The 13,632-nt window shown below is 52.0% G+C and overlaps 1 protein-coding gene across 1 annotated transcript in view; it reads left to right on the top strand.

Annotated features, from left to right (window-relative positions):
* Nucleotides 1-3,428: 3,428 nt before the first annotated feature.
* LOC135326952 (olfactory receptor 14A16-like) overlaps nucleotides 3,429-13,632 on the top strand; it is a 30,714-nt gene continuing 20,510 nt past the window's right edge. The window contains exon 1 of the mRNA XM_064504593.1: nucleotides 3,429-4,350. Coding sequence (XP_064360663.1) covers nucleotides 3,429-4,350 — 922 coding nt within the window. The remainder of the gene's footprint in view (nucleotides 4,351-13,632) is intronic.

The following is a 13,632-nucleotide window of genomic DNA, read 5'->3' on the forward strand; positions in this document are numbered from 1 at the left end:
CAGGCATCTGACATGGACCTGCCCAACTATTTTGATGTCATTATACCAAGTGTCTGCACTGAATTACATTAGCCGTTTGCACTGTTGGCATCTTCATGTGTCTCAGCTTCATAGTGAGTGGTGCTCTAACTGTAGTGGGCATCTAGTGCCCTTTGAGATGGCCAAGGAAATTCCCCACCTGGCCCCACCTGAGGCTGCAGGAGGATGGGGGGCCCACAGTCACTCCAACAGAGCAAGCAGACACTGGCACATGCCTTGGACCATCTCTGTCTCTTCACATGTCACCAGGTGTTCGTGTGTGGGCAACTGACTCCCACCCTCCATCTCCAGTGACTGCAATGAGAGCTTAGACAAGGAGCTCATGGGCAGATCTCTCTGTTGTGCACGCCTCAGCTTGGGCAAGGGGAATGTCCCCTCCTGTGTGTCTGTGGATATAATGGGAGGGATCTGAATGCCACTCCAGCCCAGGGACTTCTAAACCATCTTGAGATGACCAGACTGACCCATCTGAACGAATACCTGAACCATGTGTCAATGAACTCCCTTCTTGTCCCTGTCCAGGTGTCCTGCCTAGTGAAGAGATGGGAAGAGGGGCTCCCAGAATGGGACATTTCCATCTCTTGAAAATAAGCCTCCTCTGATGAGACAAATTGCAGGGCTGGAATCAGTCTTCCTTCAGTGTTTAGAGAGGGAGCATCAGTGATTATTTTAGTTTATTGCAGTGAGCATTTCCCAGGAGGAGGGAGCACAAGGGACAGAGAAAGCCATGCCTTCAGCTGAGTCTCTGCTCCTGAGCAGGGCCAGGCTCCTGGGATGGAGGGAGCTCATGGCAACCTGGCAGCACTGCCCAGAGACAGCTGTGTGCAGGAGCAGCTCCTCTGCCAAGAGCAGCAGGGCTGCGGGCACTGCCTGCTGCTGCTGACATGAGATGAGAGAAGGCAGAGAGAAGTGCAAGGCCATGTGGAGTGGGAGGACAGAGGAGAGCTGATTGTGGGGGAAATCTTCACAGCCCTTGACACGGTAAGTCTCTGGCTGCAGGGTGATACTACTGAGGTTCCTGGCGGGGATTTCTGAATCCAGCCCATGCCATGACTGATGGGTTTTTTTAAGAATTGCTCTCCTCCTTCTTCCAGTGCATAGGAGGAGGAGATGCTTTAGAGCAGGGATTCCCTGCCACACAGTCAGAGGGACAGGGCATGCTGCTCCCTCCTGCCAGGGGCAGCTGCATGGGGGTGAAGCCTGGGTGTGCCCTCAGATCTGTGCAGGGTTGTAACTCAGAGAAGTTCGGAGCAGTGATTCTGCCACCTGTGAGGGTCAGCACTCAGCCTGCCCAGGGAGCTCCCCATGGCACTGCAGGGAGAAGCTCTGACTGAGAGGAGCAACCCAGCAGGGCAGGTTCATTCCCCTGCTGAGAGGGTGCTGAGTGGATCGGGGCTGTTCACAGCTCTAGCTCATGCACAGGACATGTCCAAGGATTCTTTTCAAGAGGAATATCAAGAGAAGGGCTACCTGAAAGAGAAGGAGATTTCCTTCTGGTATCTGCATTTTCAGTTCCCTAATTTTGGCAGGGAGGAAAAAAGAAACAGTTTCCTGGTTTGGCAAGGAACTGGGACTCCTGAACCTTCACTCTGAGAGATTAGTAGGTCTGTGAGAAATCTCATCGAGCTGCTTTAGCCTCCCCTTAGCCTATAGACAGTATTTGTGGCCTCATAAGAGTTTATCTGACCTGCTGCTTAGGACGTGCGTGCACCGAGATGCCCCTGGCAAGTGCCCTGTCCTGGGAGGTTTCTGTAGGGCAGAACTGAGCACACAGAGGGTGGGAAGGGGTCTGTGAGCACTGACTGGGAAAAGAAGCTGGGACAGAGAAAGAGCTGCCAGCAGGGACAGCTCCAGGCAGCAGAGATGGTCAGGGAATGAGAGGGAACTGCCAAGAGAATTGTCATGGGAGAATGGATTTGAGCAAGTCTTGGTCAGTCCCTGCAATGCAGACAGCTTCTTCTGAGCAAGCCTCCCATGTCTCCCCTCCCACCCAGCAGAGCCTCTTCCCTGGCAGCCATGGGGTCCAGGGCATGACCTGCCTCCTCTGCAGCCAGACCTCCAGCAGAGGAGAGGGGCCTCTCTGCTGCCACGGGCCTGCTTACTGCTGCCCGACAAAGGGGCTGAGAGTGACTGCCCTGCGATGTCACCGTCTGTGAGGTGACATGTCCAGCTGGGTGAGGTGGAGGCTTTCCCAAGTGCCCGTCTGTCTCTCTCTCCTTGCCTGCCTTGGCAGCAGGATCATGATGTTGCTCCATGCTGCTCCTGTTTTTCTCTCGGGCTCCTTGGGGTCACTCCCTGGGGGGTGGTTCAGCTGCAGTTCTGACACCTGCCCTGCAAGTTGTGCAAGAGAGGGGTCTGCTTGGGAGTGAGGTGTCCACAGCCTCCTTCTAACCTGTGTGACTCCAGAAAATGCAGTCTGTGGGGTTAGGAGTTCAGGTGACTCTCCTTTAAGGAAATCCCATCTTCAGTCCTGATGGTCCTTTGACCATTCCCCTGTCATGTCCTGCCAGACTTTGAGCTGCCCTCCAGAAGGGCACCGCTGCTTCATAGCATCTCTGTGATGTCCGAGAGACCCCTGAAGAATCTGTAGAGATGCTGAGAGTATGGAAATGGTGTTGGGAAACTGTATACAGGCAGCTGAAAAGAGCCCTGTGTGTCCTTGCCTAGAAGGGGAGTGTGGAGACCTCCCCCTGGTGCCCTGAGAAAGGGAGAAAGGGTTGGACATCCGTGGTTTTGAAACTGGACTCCTGTGCTCCTAGCAGTGGCTGGGTTTTTTTTTAGGGCAATGTATGAGAGTGATGGTCCTCCAGCTCAAAGCAGTGTGAGCACAGGACAGCTGGGAACAGGGCTAATAGACAGACAAGCTGTCCTCACTTTGTGCCAAGTGGCAGTGAATCTTTTTGTTTTTAAAGACTCACAGTAGAAATGCTGAGAATTTCTGCCTTTGAGGAACACTCCCCAGGGGGGACAGGGACATCTCAGAGAAAATAAACATTATTAAAACTTCCCTAAAACTCTGTTCCTCAGCTGTCATTCTTTAGAGCAGGTAGTGAAGACACTGAAAAGCCATTCCACATGACAAATAGATTTTGTTTGACAGAAACTGTGAGTGTCAGAGCTGTTGACCCCTGTTCCCATGTTCCCACTACTGTGCAGAAGGACTGAGTGCTCTGGAGCCCATGGGCAGAGGCTTCTGCTCCTCACAGCACACTCAGCCAGCATAAACCAGAGCTCACGCAAGGTACCTGCCCAGTGATCCACCCCAAAAAAGAGAAAAGTAATGTGGTGTTTTCAAAGAGAAATGTTACTTTCTTTTTCCTGGGAAGATCTCTCCTAACTTTTCAATGTCGTTTCCTCCTTAAACAGTCCCGAAAGCCCAGTGGGACCAAATGACCAACGGCAGCTCCTTCAACGAGTTCCTCCTCCGGGCATTTGCAGACACACGGGAGCTGCAGCTCTTGCACTTCTCGCTCTTCCTGGGCATCTACCTGGCTGCCCTCCTGGGCAACGGCCTCATCATCACAGCCATAGCCTGCGACCACCACCTCCACACCCCCATGTACTTCTTCCTCCTCAGCCTCTCCCTCCTCGACCTTGGCTCCATCTCCACCACTGTCCCTAAATCCATATCCAATTCCCTGTGGGACAGCAGGGCCATTTCCTACTCAGCATGTGCTGCCCAGATATTTTTACTTGTCTTTTTCATGTCATCTGAGTATTCTCTTCTCACAGTCATGGCCTACGACCGCTATGTTGCCATCTGCAGACCCCTGCACTATGGGACCATCATGGACAGCAGAGCCTGCGTGAAAATGGCAGCAGCTGCCTGGGCCAGTGGTTTTCTCTATGCTCTCCTGCACACTGCTAACACATTTTCAATACCACTCTGCCAAGGCAACACAGTGGACCAGTTCTTCTGTGAAATCCCCCAGATCCTCAAGCTCTCCTGCTCAGACTCCTACCTTAGGGAAGTCAGACTTCTTGTGGTTAGTGCCTGTTTATTCTTTGGGTGTTTCATTTTCATTGTGGTGTCCTACATGCAGATCTTCACTGCTGTGCTGAGGATCCCCTCTGAGCAGGGCCGGCACAAAGCCTTTTCCATGTGCCTCCCGCACCTGGCTGTGGTCTCCCTGTTTCTCAGCACTGCAGTGTTTGCCTGCCTGAAGCCCCCATCCCTCTCCTCGCCAGCTCTGGATCTGGTGGTGGCTTTTCTGTACGTGGTGATGCCTCCAGCAGTGAACCCCCTCATCTACAGCATGAGGAACAAGGAGCTCAAGGAGGCACTGAGGAAAGTGATCCAACGGGTACAAGGTCAGCACCAATAACTGTCCCTCGTTCATTCACTCACCAGGATATGCGGAATCAAGGGTGTGTGTTGTGCATTTACTTCTTTCTTACTTTTCTCTTTTACATCTACAGTGAAAAACAAAGAAAAATATCCAGTTCATGTCATGTCTCCTCAGGAATCTCTCCTTTGAATCTGACCCAGAGACCATGTTGAAAGAGGAAGCCAGGCTTCCCCCTTCATCAGCAGAGGTGGGGGAACCTCAGAGCCCACTAGTTTGAGCTCCCTCGGATGCCCCCAGTGCAATGGGTTTCCCTTTGCAGTGTCTCTTTCGGCACTGACACCAAGGATGCTCAGAGGCCCAGAGCCAGGCTCAGATGAGCACTGGCAGGGTGAGACCAGAAGTCCGATGTCCATTAGGAGAGCCCAGATCTCCTAGCCACAGTCAGGGTGTGACCTCACACCCTTCTCCTGTGAGGGTGGCAGACAGCTGTCACCATGGGCTGGTCCTTTCCCTCTTCAGTGCTCCAACATTCACAGCGGAGTGGGAGCAGAAGGGAGGAGAGTCTGGATGCAGCTTGTGGGGACAGACCCTCTGCTCCTCAGGACCATCCCTGCATTGCCACAGCAGGCATATCCTTGCTGCAGCCTCTGAGTGGGGGCTGCAATGTCCTGCTGTGCTCTCATGTGTGTACATGGCCTAAGCGCTCCTGTAACATGGTGCTTCCTTGTGCATTTCTGTGAGCTCAGGCAGGACCAGGCCCTGGGCACCCTTATGCAGACCTGGCCTCCAGAACAACATTTCCATAATAAGAGGGGTTCTCCTGTGTGACGTGCCTGAAGTCTGGCCTTTCTTCAGAAGATGGAGTCAAAAATATGTTCAAGGGATTGCACCACTGCAGGGTCTGCTGTTCTGCTTGCAAACTCCGTGGCCTCTGGGGAATGAGCTCAGAGTCCCAGCGTGATCTGTTAGGGACTGAGGGTTGGATTCAGAGCTTGTTTCTCGGTGACCAGTGCCAGTGGAGGTGGGGAATGGTCTCTGAATCACCTGTGCCAGGCTGTCCCACAGGTGACAGTGCTGATGAGAGATGCCCATCCTTCTGGAGGGCAATCTGAGTCCCCAGGAGAGCTCACGGGGTCTCCAGGGACAGTATGTGCCTGGGGGTGGGCAGTGAGTGGAGCCTCACAAAGTGAGGGATGGTCCATGGTGCAGTAACCAGAAGGTAGAGCACTAAATCCAGGTATGTAGGGGGAAACGAGGGCTCTGCAATCCCTGGAGAGGCAGTGGGGAGCCAGGAGGCCCAGGGAAGGGGCACTGGAGAGTGATTCCTGCAGCCTCAGTGAAACACCACAGGCTGGAGCTAGTGCCCACCCAAGCACATCTCCTGCCATTGCAGGTGCCCTGGGGTCACTCTGAGCACCATCCACGAGCACAGACACACGTCAGCAGTATCAGTGGTGGTGATCCCTGTCCAGCTGGGTCTGATTCCTGCCCTGACCAGCATGGCCTGAGCTGAGTCAGGAGTCACCCCGTGGCCCCACAGCTCACTCACTCTGCAGAGCAGAGAGGGGCCCTGCAGGGAGCACAGGGCAGGGGTGCAGGAATGGCCAGGCCAGCACAGACACACTGACTTGGGAAAGGCTCTCTGGGGAGCAGGGATGCCCCAGGAGAGGAGCAGGGCAGCATTCAGAGATAGAAAACGAGAATGAGAAACAGGTTTCTCTGTGCACCAGCTCGGGGCAGGCTGCTGTGTCCCTGGGGCAGCAGGAGCTGCTGGAGGGGCTGCAGGCAGACAGGGAGGGGGATCTGCTGGGCACAAGAACAGGGGAGGCAGAGAGTGACCAGCCTCATAGCAAGGCCTTGAGCTGATAGGCCAGCAGCAGTCACATGGCTTCAAGGCTGAGTGTGAGGTCGCTTGTGCCTCGGTACAGGATAGGCCAGCAACAAGCACATGGCTGTCATTGGTGCTTGTGAGGTCAATGGTGACTCAGTACCTGCTAGGGCAGCTGTAGGGACATGGCTCCAGGGCTTAATGTGAGGCCCCTTTTCAATCCCTACCTGGTAGGCCAGCGTCAGGTACATTCCTGCTGGTTGTCTTGGTGAGGACGTTGTGCCTGAGAACCGGAGAGACCAGCCTCATGCACATGGCTTTGGTGGTGATGATGAGGTCACTGGTGTCTCAAAATGTGCTAGGCCAGGAGCAGGCACGTTGCTGCTGTTTGTTCTTGTGGGGTCCTTTCTGCCTCAGCACCTCATAGGCGAGCATCAGGCCCATGGCTTGGATGCAGATGGTGAGGTGTCCCTTGGCCTCGGTGCCTCATATTGGCATATTGGTGCAGTTTGTACTTGTGAGGCCACTTCTGCCTCAGTCCCTGATGGGCCAGGAGTGGTCACATGTCTTTGATGCAGATTGTGAGGTCACTTGTGCCTGCGACCCTGATAGGCCAGTGGCAGGCCTATGGCTGCTGTTTGTACTTGTGAGGTCACTTCTGCCTCAGGCCCTCATAGGCCAGGCACACTGAGCTTGAGAGAAATTGTTTGTCAAGTATAGGAGTTCATTAGAGATAAGTGGTCCTACACATATAACAAGCATTGGGCAACACCAAACAATCTACAAACTGTAAGTATTAACACACCTAAAAGTATATCCAAGCCCTACTGTTAAGCCACGGATGCACAGTGTAGTGACCATTCCTGCTTTTTCCTTGTCCTTATGGAGCCACTCCTCCGGTAACAGTTTTCCCCAGATTGTTCTCACCACACTCCAGCTGCACTGGGATGATTCATGTCCTCCCTGGCAGTTGGCCTCAGCATCGTCCCCACTGATGGGTGGGTTGTTGGGTCCACAGGCCAGCTGATGGTGAGTCCAAGTCCCCACAGAGGTGTGTGGCTTACTCTCTTAGCCTTCCTGGGCTTAGTTCATTATCCAGTCAAACAATGCTGGACCACGGTTACACAACAGCCGTACGGCCCCAGTCAATACCAACAGGCATACCAAGAGATAACCCAGTGCTCCGTCGACAACAGTACACTTATTCAACAGACAACCGTACTCAGTCGATAACAGCACACCCATCAGCAGGTCCTTCAGTGGAGAATTCCACAGTACCCGGATGCCTGCGGTGTGAGTCTGTGGTGTCACTTCCCCTTTGCTGACCAGGTTTGTTCAGCGATCATGGGGTCGTTGCAGGGTGTGCCACTAGGCTACAGCAACTGCACGGTGTGGTGACTCCAGCCGTGGTGTCCCCAGGGTTCCTTAACTCTTGGGGAGCACCCCAGAGCAAACCCCTCTTCCATGGGCTGCCCCATCCTGAGTCCCGCGCTTGCCTGTGTGGCACCTATCAAATGGCTGCAAAGGCTCTAGCAGGAGATGGAGAGAATGCCCCCCCATACTCCAAAAGGCCTGGGCCACATGTGTACAGAGGCCTCCTACTCAGAGAAGTTGAGGCAAAAAAGAGAGGCAAGAGCTGTCCTGCTGAGCCCCTGTGAGAGCACTTCCTCTCTGCTTGCTGGAGGTGGGAAGTGAAGGGGACCAGGGCTGTGGATGTGCAGAGGAATTCCCTGTTGCAAGACCTTGGAGGACTGGAAGCAAATGGAAGGGCTGGAGAGGTGGCCTTTGTGTGTTTTGGGGCCCTTGTGGGTCCCCTGGCTGCTGCCATGTCCAGTCCTCTCCCCTGTGTATCTCTGATGCAGAGGTGTGTGTTGGCTGGCAACCCTCTATGAGGCGAGGGGCAGGTGGTGTGCTGTGTCACAGTGGTGGGTGCCCTGTGGTGGGAACAAGTGGTGGCCCCAGTGTCTTGGTGTTACTCAGCATGGGAGGAGGTGTCTGGAGAGAGCAGTGCTGTGCGTGGGGAGTGCCGCCAGGCTGGGGAGCTGGGGAGCCCTGGGAGGTGAGGAGGTGACTTGGCTCGCAGGGCCCAGGCTGCCCTGGTGGCGAGAGCCAGGGGTGCTGGCAGCCTGCTGCCTTCTGTGCGCTGTGTCCCCTTTGCCTGCCTCTCCCCATCCCGCCCCTGCCCAGATACCATCTCTGGTGGGATCAGTGGTGGTGTGATTCTCTTCTTGACCTCAAAATGGCTTCTATCAGCACACAGCCCATGAGGTTCCTCTACAAGAGGTGACCTCACCATCAATACTGCAGTGTCACTTCTTTTTCTCCCTTGTCCCTCTTCTGAATTATCCTCGTTTCTGGACCCCCACCTTCAACATCCCAGCCATGTCCTCTTTACTGGCACCTCCCTCTCCCCTATCCCTGTAGAATTACACACATGTGGCAGGATGAAACTGGGCTCCTGAGGAAGGCAGGCTGGGATGGCGAGGAGGTGCAGGTGTGCTCTGTGCAAAGGGGTGGCTGGAGTGCACAGGGCTTTGCCTTGGAGCAGGTTATGAGCCAGTTGAGACCTTGTAGGAAGGATAAGAGGACACAGCAGTCTGGGTGACATTCTGGTAGGTGTTTCAGCTAATTCGGGATCTGCTTGGCACGCTCCAACAGGAGACTTCCCTGGAGGGCAGAGGGGCCATGAGGCCTCTGTAAAGACAAACTAGGCAGAGGGAGAGAGGACAGAGAGGCAGAAGAAGAGAGAGGAGACATGTCAATTTGAATGCAGTAATTTCTCAGAACAAAGTTTCTCCATTCAGAGGGTTGCCAGGAAGTGTATCGTGAAGAATAACATAGACATACATATAAACATGTAAACTCACATACAGTAATTACTGTAGTGCAGAGGCATAGTGCTGCCAGTCAAAAAGAAATAAATTATTCATTAGAATTGATAAAGAATGTTTGAAGTTCTGAAAACAAAGAATTTTTTCAGTTGTTGCATAGAGCTATTTTTTTCATAGATTTCAAACTGTGACAAGAACTTTACATTCAGGCCTTTATAGACACATATAAAGGCCACTGGTGCCTGAGATGCCCTGTGTAGCTGTGTTCCCATGTGGTGCTGGGAAATGTGACCCAGGAACTATGGGAACCTTTCTGGAGCATTAGCTGGTCACCAGGAGAAGCATCTCCAGACCTCTCAGTGGGACAACTTCTTTCGCTCCATTGACTAGAAAGGGAAGTCCAGACAACTGGATTAGCCAGAGACATGTGCCCTGAAAGGTCTGGCATCGGGTGAGATAATTCCCATCCCTGTTGTCGCCTGAAATGGAGTCGCACTTCATGACCATGCAGGGAATGAAAAGGGTTTGTGGCTAGATGTGTAGGGACTCCTTAAAGACGTCACTGTAACACAGGTACGTTGAATTCTGGCCATCAATAACTAGGGCATTTTATTGAAGCTGATCAGCCTGCTTTCCTCTATCATTGTGAGAGCTCAGCACCTCATGGTGTGACTCACTGTGTGCAAAGAGTGAGGAGTGGCAAGGAAGATCCTGGGCAGGGAGTGGTTTGAGGGGTGCTGGGCTTGTATGAGATACAAAAATAGATGTTTTTAATACTGTAGGACATATTATAAAAGAAGACTTTAGAAACTGTCAATAAAAAAGAAAGAAGAAATAAATTAAATAAATTACTGAAAGTGAAAAAAAGAATGTTTTGTTACACTTTTGACCTTTTGACACTTCTTTGTGTTCTTATTGCCCTTTTTTGTTTAGTTCTTTCTTGATACACTAGTCTTCTACAGAGATTCTTTTCCTTTTTTTTTTTTTTTTTTTTTTCCTGAAAGAGAAAGAGAATTTCAGAGCTGGGGTGGGATGCAGTTACAGGGTCATGGACATGTGGTGCCATTGCAGGTGCCCTGGTCCCCTCCGCCCAGCCTCCATCTGCAGCTCCAAGGGGCTCCAGTCTCCCACAGGTTCCCTGCGAGAGCTGCCAGGCCCAGGCAGGTGCCTCAGAGACACCAGAGACTCTCCAAGTGCCACTGGGTGCTTGTGGTTGGACACCTGAACTCTGCCTGGAAAAGTGAAGAACTGTTTTCAACATTTCAAAAATATGAGCACACTTTCATCAGCTCAGATGAATGACTAATATTAATGTCAATGTTTTGCTATGATGAAATAGTGGAAATCTTCAGGAAGGGTCTTAATCTCGGGAGAAGAAATATTGATCAGCCCTTGACTTTGTGTTTCCACTGCTCTGTCTGTTAAGCTGTGGATATAATCTCAGTGATCTCCCACATATTTCCGCATATCATGACTAAATTGATCATTTCTAAAGGTATCTTTGCATCAGACTCTCTGGACATATGCACTTTCCCTAGTTTCCCAGTTTTCCTCCTCTCCTTGCTCTTTATCATTCAGATACCTCTCAACTCTCCAGGTGCTGCTCTGAGCTTCTGGGAGTCTGAAGCTTGCCTTGTCTTTCAGCAGTCTCATTGTCTCTTTAGCCACCTCCTTTGTTCTGTTTTTTTGTTTTTCCCTATCTATCTTTCGAAAACATTTCAAGGAAGGTTATGTCTTGTGGGCAGTGAAGCTCACTGGAGGCAGCTTGGACTTAACATACACTTGAGGACAGTCTCTTTTATGAAGCTGTTTCAAAATTTATTTTTGTTTGATCACAATTAAGACAAATCCTTCTGTGCCTGTTTGCAGCTAGTTCTCTAAGGCAAGCAGGTGGGAATTGGTGCACATGAGCTGTAACCTTCAGCTACAGCCTTGAGAGGAAAAAGGTGAGATTTTAACCAGAGTGCTCTAAGTCCCCAGTGGCTGATGAGGGAAGTGTCAGGGCTGAGCAGCTGGGGAGGGAGGTTGTCCATACCTGTCTTCTATCAAAAATACTGCTTTTCCTACATGTCCAGACTTCATTAGGAGACACTGTGGGTCAGTATGAATTGGAGAATGTGGGTATCGCTTATTCTGAAAACTGAAGAATAAAGAAAGCTTCAGAAGCAGACATCTTTCTTTTTCAGGTGCTCATTGAAATCTGCCTAATTTCAATACACACCTGAAAACTTTCTAATTAGCCACACAAGATCTGAAGAACTGGAGAAAATTATGGAAAGAGGCATGGCACCTTAGAGGGTTTTTAATCACCCCTCGGGTGTATTTGGTACTGAGCGCATGAACCTCCGATGCTGAGAAGAGACTGAACAAACCTCTCAAGAAGTTGAAGTCAGAAGCAAATCCCAAGTTTCTTGAAGTGCTAACAGGTCCCACTGAGGGCCATTACCAAGAAAGCCTCCCCAGGGGCTGATTAGAGCAGAAAGTTGGAGGCCCTGATTGCAGGCAGGCAAAGGCAATGTGCAGGTGGCTCTGATGCCAAGTCAACCCTGATGTGTGTTATCAAGCAGAGCAGCCAGGCACTGACACCCAGCCCCTGGGCAGCGTGATCCTTTCCATCATGCATTGCTCAGGGCTGTTCCTGAGGGCAGTGTGCAGGTGGGGGTGTGCAATGCCGAGTGCAGGACCATGATACGGCACCTCCTGGGTTCCCAAGGGACAAGGAAGCAACAAGGCCACAGTGCTTTAAGGAATGGTGTCTTCTCATGGGCCTCGGTGGCAGAGACACCAGCCATAGCCAAGAGGACAAAGACCTAGCTGTGTTGGGAGGTGTCAGCCTTGGTAGTGCCCCTGGCCATCTCCACCTCAGGCTGTCCTATCCTTTCCCATGCCTGTGCCTGTTTCCTTGCAGACTGTAGACACCCAACCTGCTTCCCCACCTTGCTCACACCCCAGGATCTCCTGATCTCTCCCGATGTCTCCCTGTCCTCACTTGCTTCTCCTTGAAACACAAAGCCAGGGGCTGATCACAGACTCCTTCTGGGTGACCTGTAGCACCACAGCACTACCCCATGAGTGACATCTCCCTTGACCTCCTGGCTGTGCTCCTGCTCAGAGAGCCCACAATGCTTCTGGCCTTCTTTGCTGCCAGGCAACACTGCTGGCTCATGTTCTGCCTCCTGTCCCCCAGGACCCTCAGGTCCTTTTCCACAGAGCTGTTCCCCAGGCACTCAGGCCCCAGCCTGTAACACTGTGGGGTGTTGGTTTCTCCCAGGTGCAAGACCTGGCATTTGATCTGTGTTGAATTTCATGAGGTTCCGGACAGCCCATTCCTCCTGCCTGTCTATGTCCCTCTGAATGGCAGCCCTCAAGCATATGACTCCCCCCTTCCCCTGTCCCATCCACCTCCAGTCTGGGGTCATCTAGAAGCATGATGACTGTTGCCGCCTGTGTGTAAACAGGGCTGCCCTCTGAGCCTGACCATCCAAGCAGCTATTTATCCATCCAGTTGTCTGCTCTCTAGACTGTAACGTTCTAACGTGCATGCAAGAATATTGTGAGAGACAGTGTCAGACACCTTGCTGAAGTCCAGGAAAAGACATTGACTCTTCTCCATCCACAAATGCAGTTATTTAATCATAGCAGGCAATCAGGTTGGCATAATTTACCCTGGGTAAATCCATGCTAAGTGTTCCCAGGCACCTTCTTCTCCTTCATGTGCCCAGAAATGTGACCTGGGAGGATTCATTCCATGACTCACTCCTCACCAAACAGCGGCTGAACTGCCTGCAGCTCCCCAGGTTGTCCTTGTGGCCTTTTTGGAAGATGGATGAAACATTTGCCTTTCTGCAGTCATTGGGCCTTCACCCCATCTCCACAACCTGTCAAAGATGGTAGCGAGTGGCCTTGCAGTGACAGCAGTCAGCTCTCACAGCATCCTCACATGCAGCCCATCCAACCCCTCTGACTGGTGCAGTCTGAGTTCTCACAAGGAATCCCTCACTAACCTCATCCACCATTGGCTGTTTTTCTCCTCTGGAGTCCTGACTCAAGGCACAACAGCCCAGGAGACCTTGCTTGTGGAAATGGAAGCTTACCATCGGTTGAGTTCCTCACACCTATCTGCATCTGCTGCTACAAGATTCCCTGTCCCATTTAGCAGGGAGGCCATGTTTCCCTTTTTATTCTTTGATTCTTACTGAAGCAGTAGCAGCTCATCTTCATGTTCTTGACACCTCCTGCAAGCATCAATGGTAGGGGAGATTTTTCTTCCCTAACACCATGCCTATGATGCTGGACAATATTTCTAAATTCCTCCTTTGCCTCTCCCTTCTTCCCCCTGCTGCATGCTGCCCTATTATCCTGGAGCTAAGGTGCGAGGTCCCTGTTTAGCCAAGTTGGTCCCCTGAGGTGTCTGCTAGTTTTAGCGAGTATCGGGATGGCCCATCCTTGTGCTTGGCAGGTCTGTCCTTAAAGACCTGCTGGCTCTGCTGATCTCCTGGGTCCTTGAGAGCTGCCTCCCATGGCATCCCCCACCAGTCCCCTGAACAGCCCAGGAAGTCTGCTCCTCTGAAGTCCAGGGTCTGTACTCTGCTACTGTCCTTCCTCAGTCCCCTCAGGATCTGGGACTCCACATTTTCATGGTCAC

Source organism: Dromaius novaehollandiae, unplaced genomic scaffold (genome assembly GCF_036370855.1).
Source record: "Dromaius novaehollandiae isolate bDroNov1 unplaced genomic scaffold, bDroNov1.hap1 HAP1_SCAFFOLD_41, whole genome shotgun sequence".
Classification (NCBI taxonomy): domain Eukaryota; kingdom Metazoa; phylum Chordata; class Aves; order Casuariiformes; family Dromaiidae; genus Dromaius; species Dromaius novaehollandiae.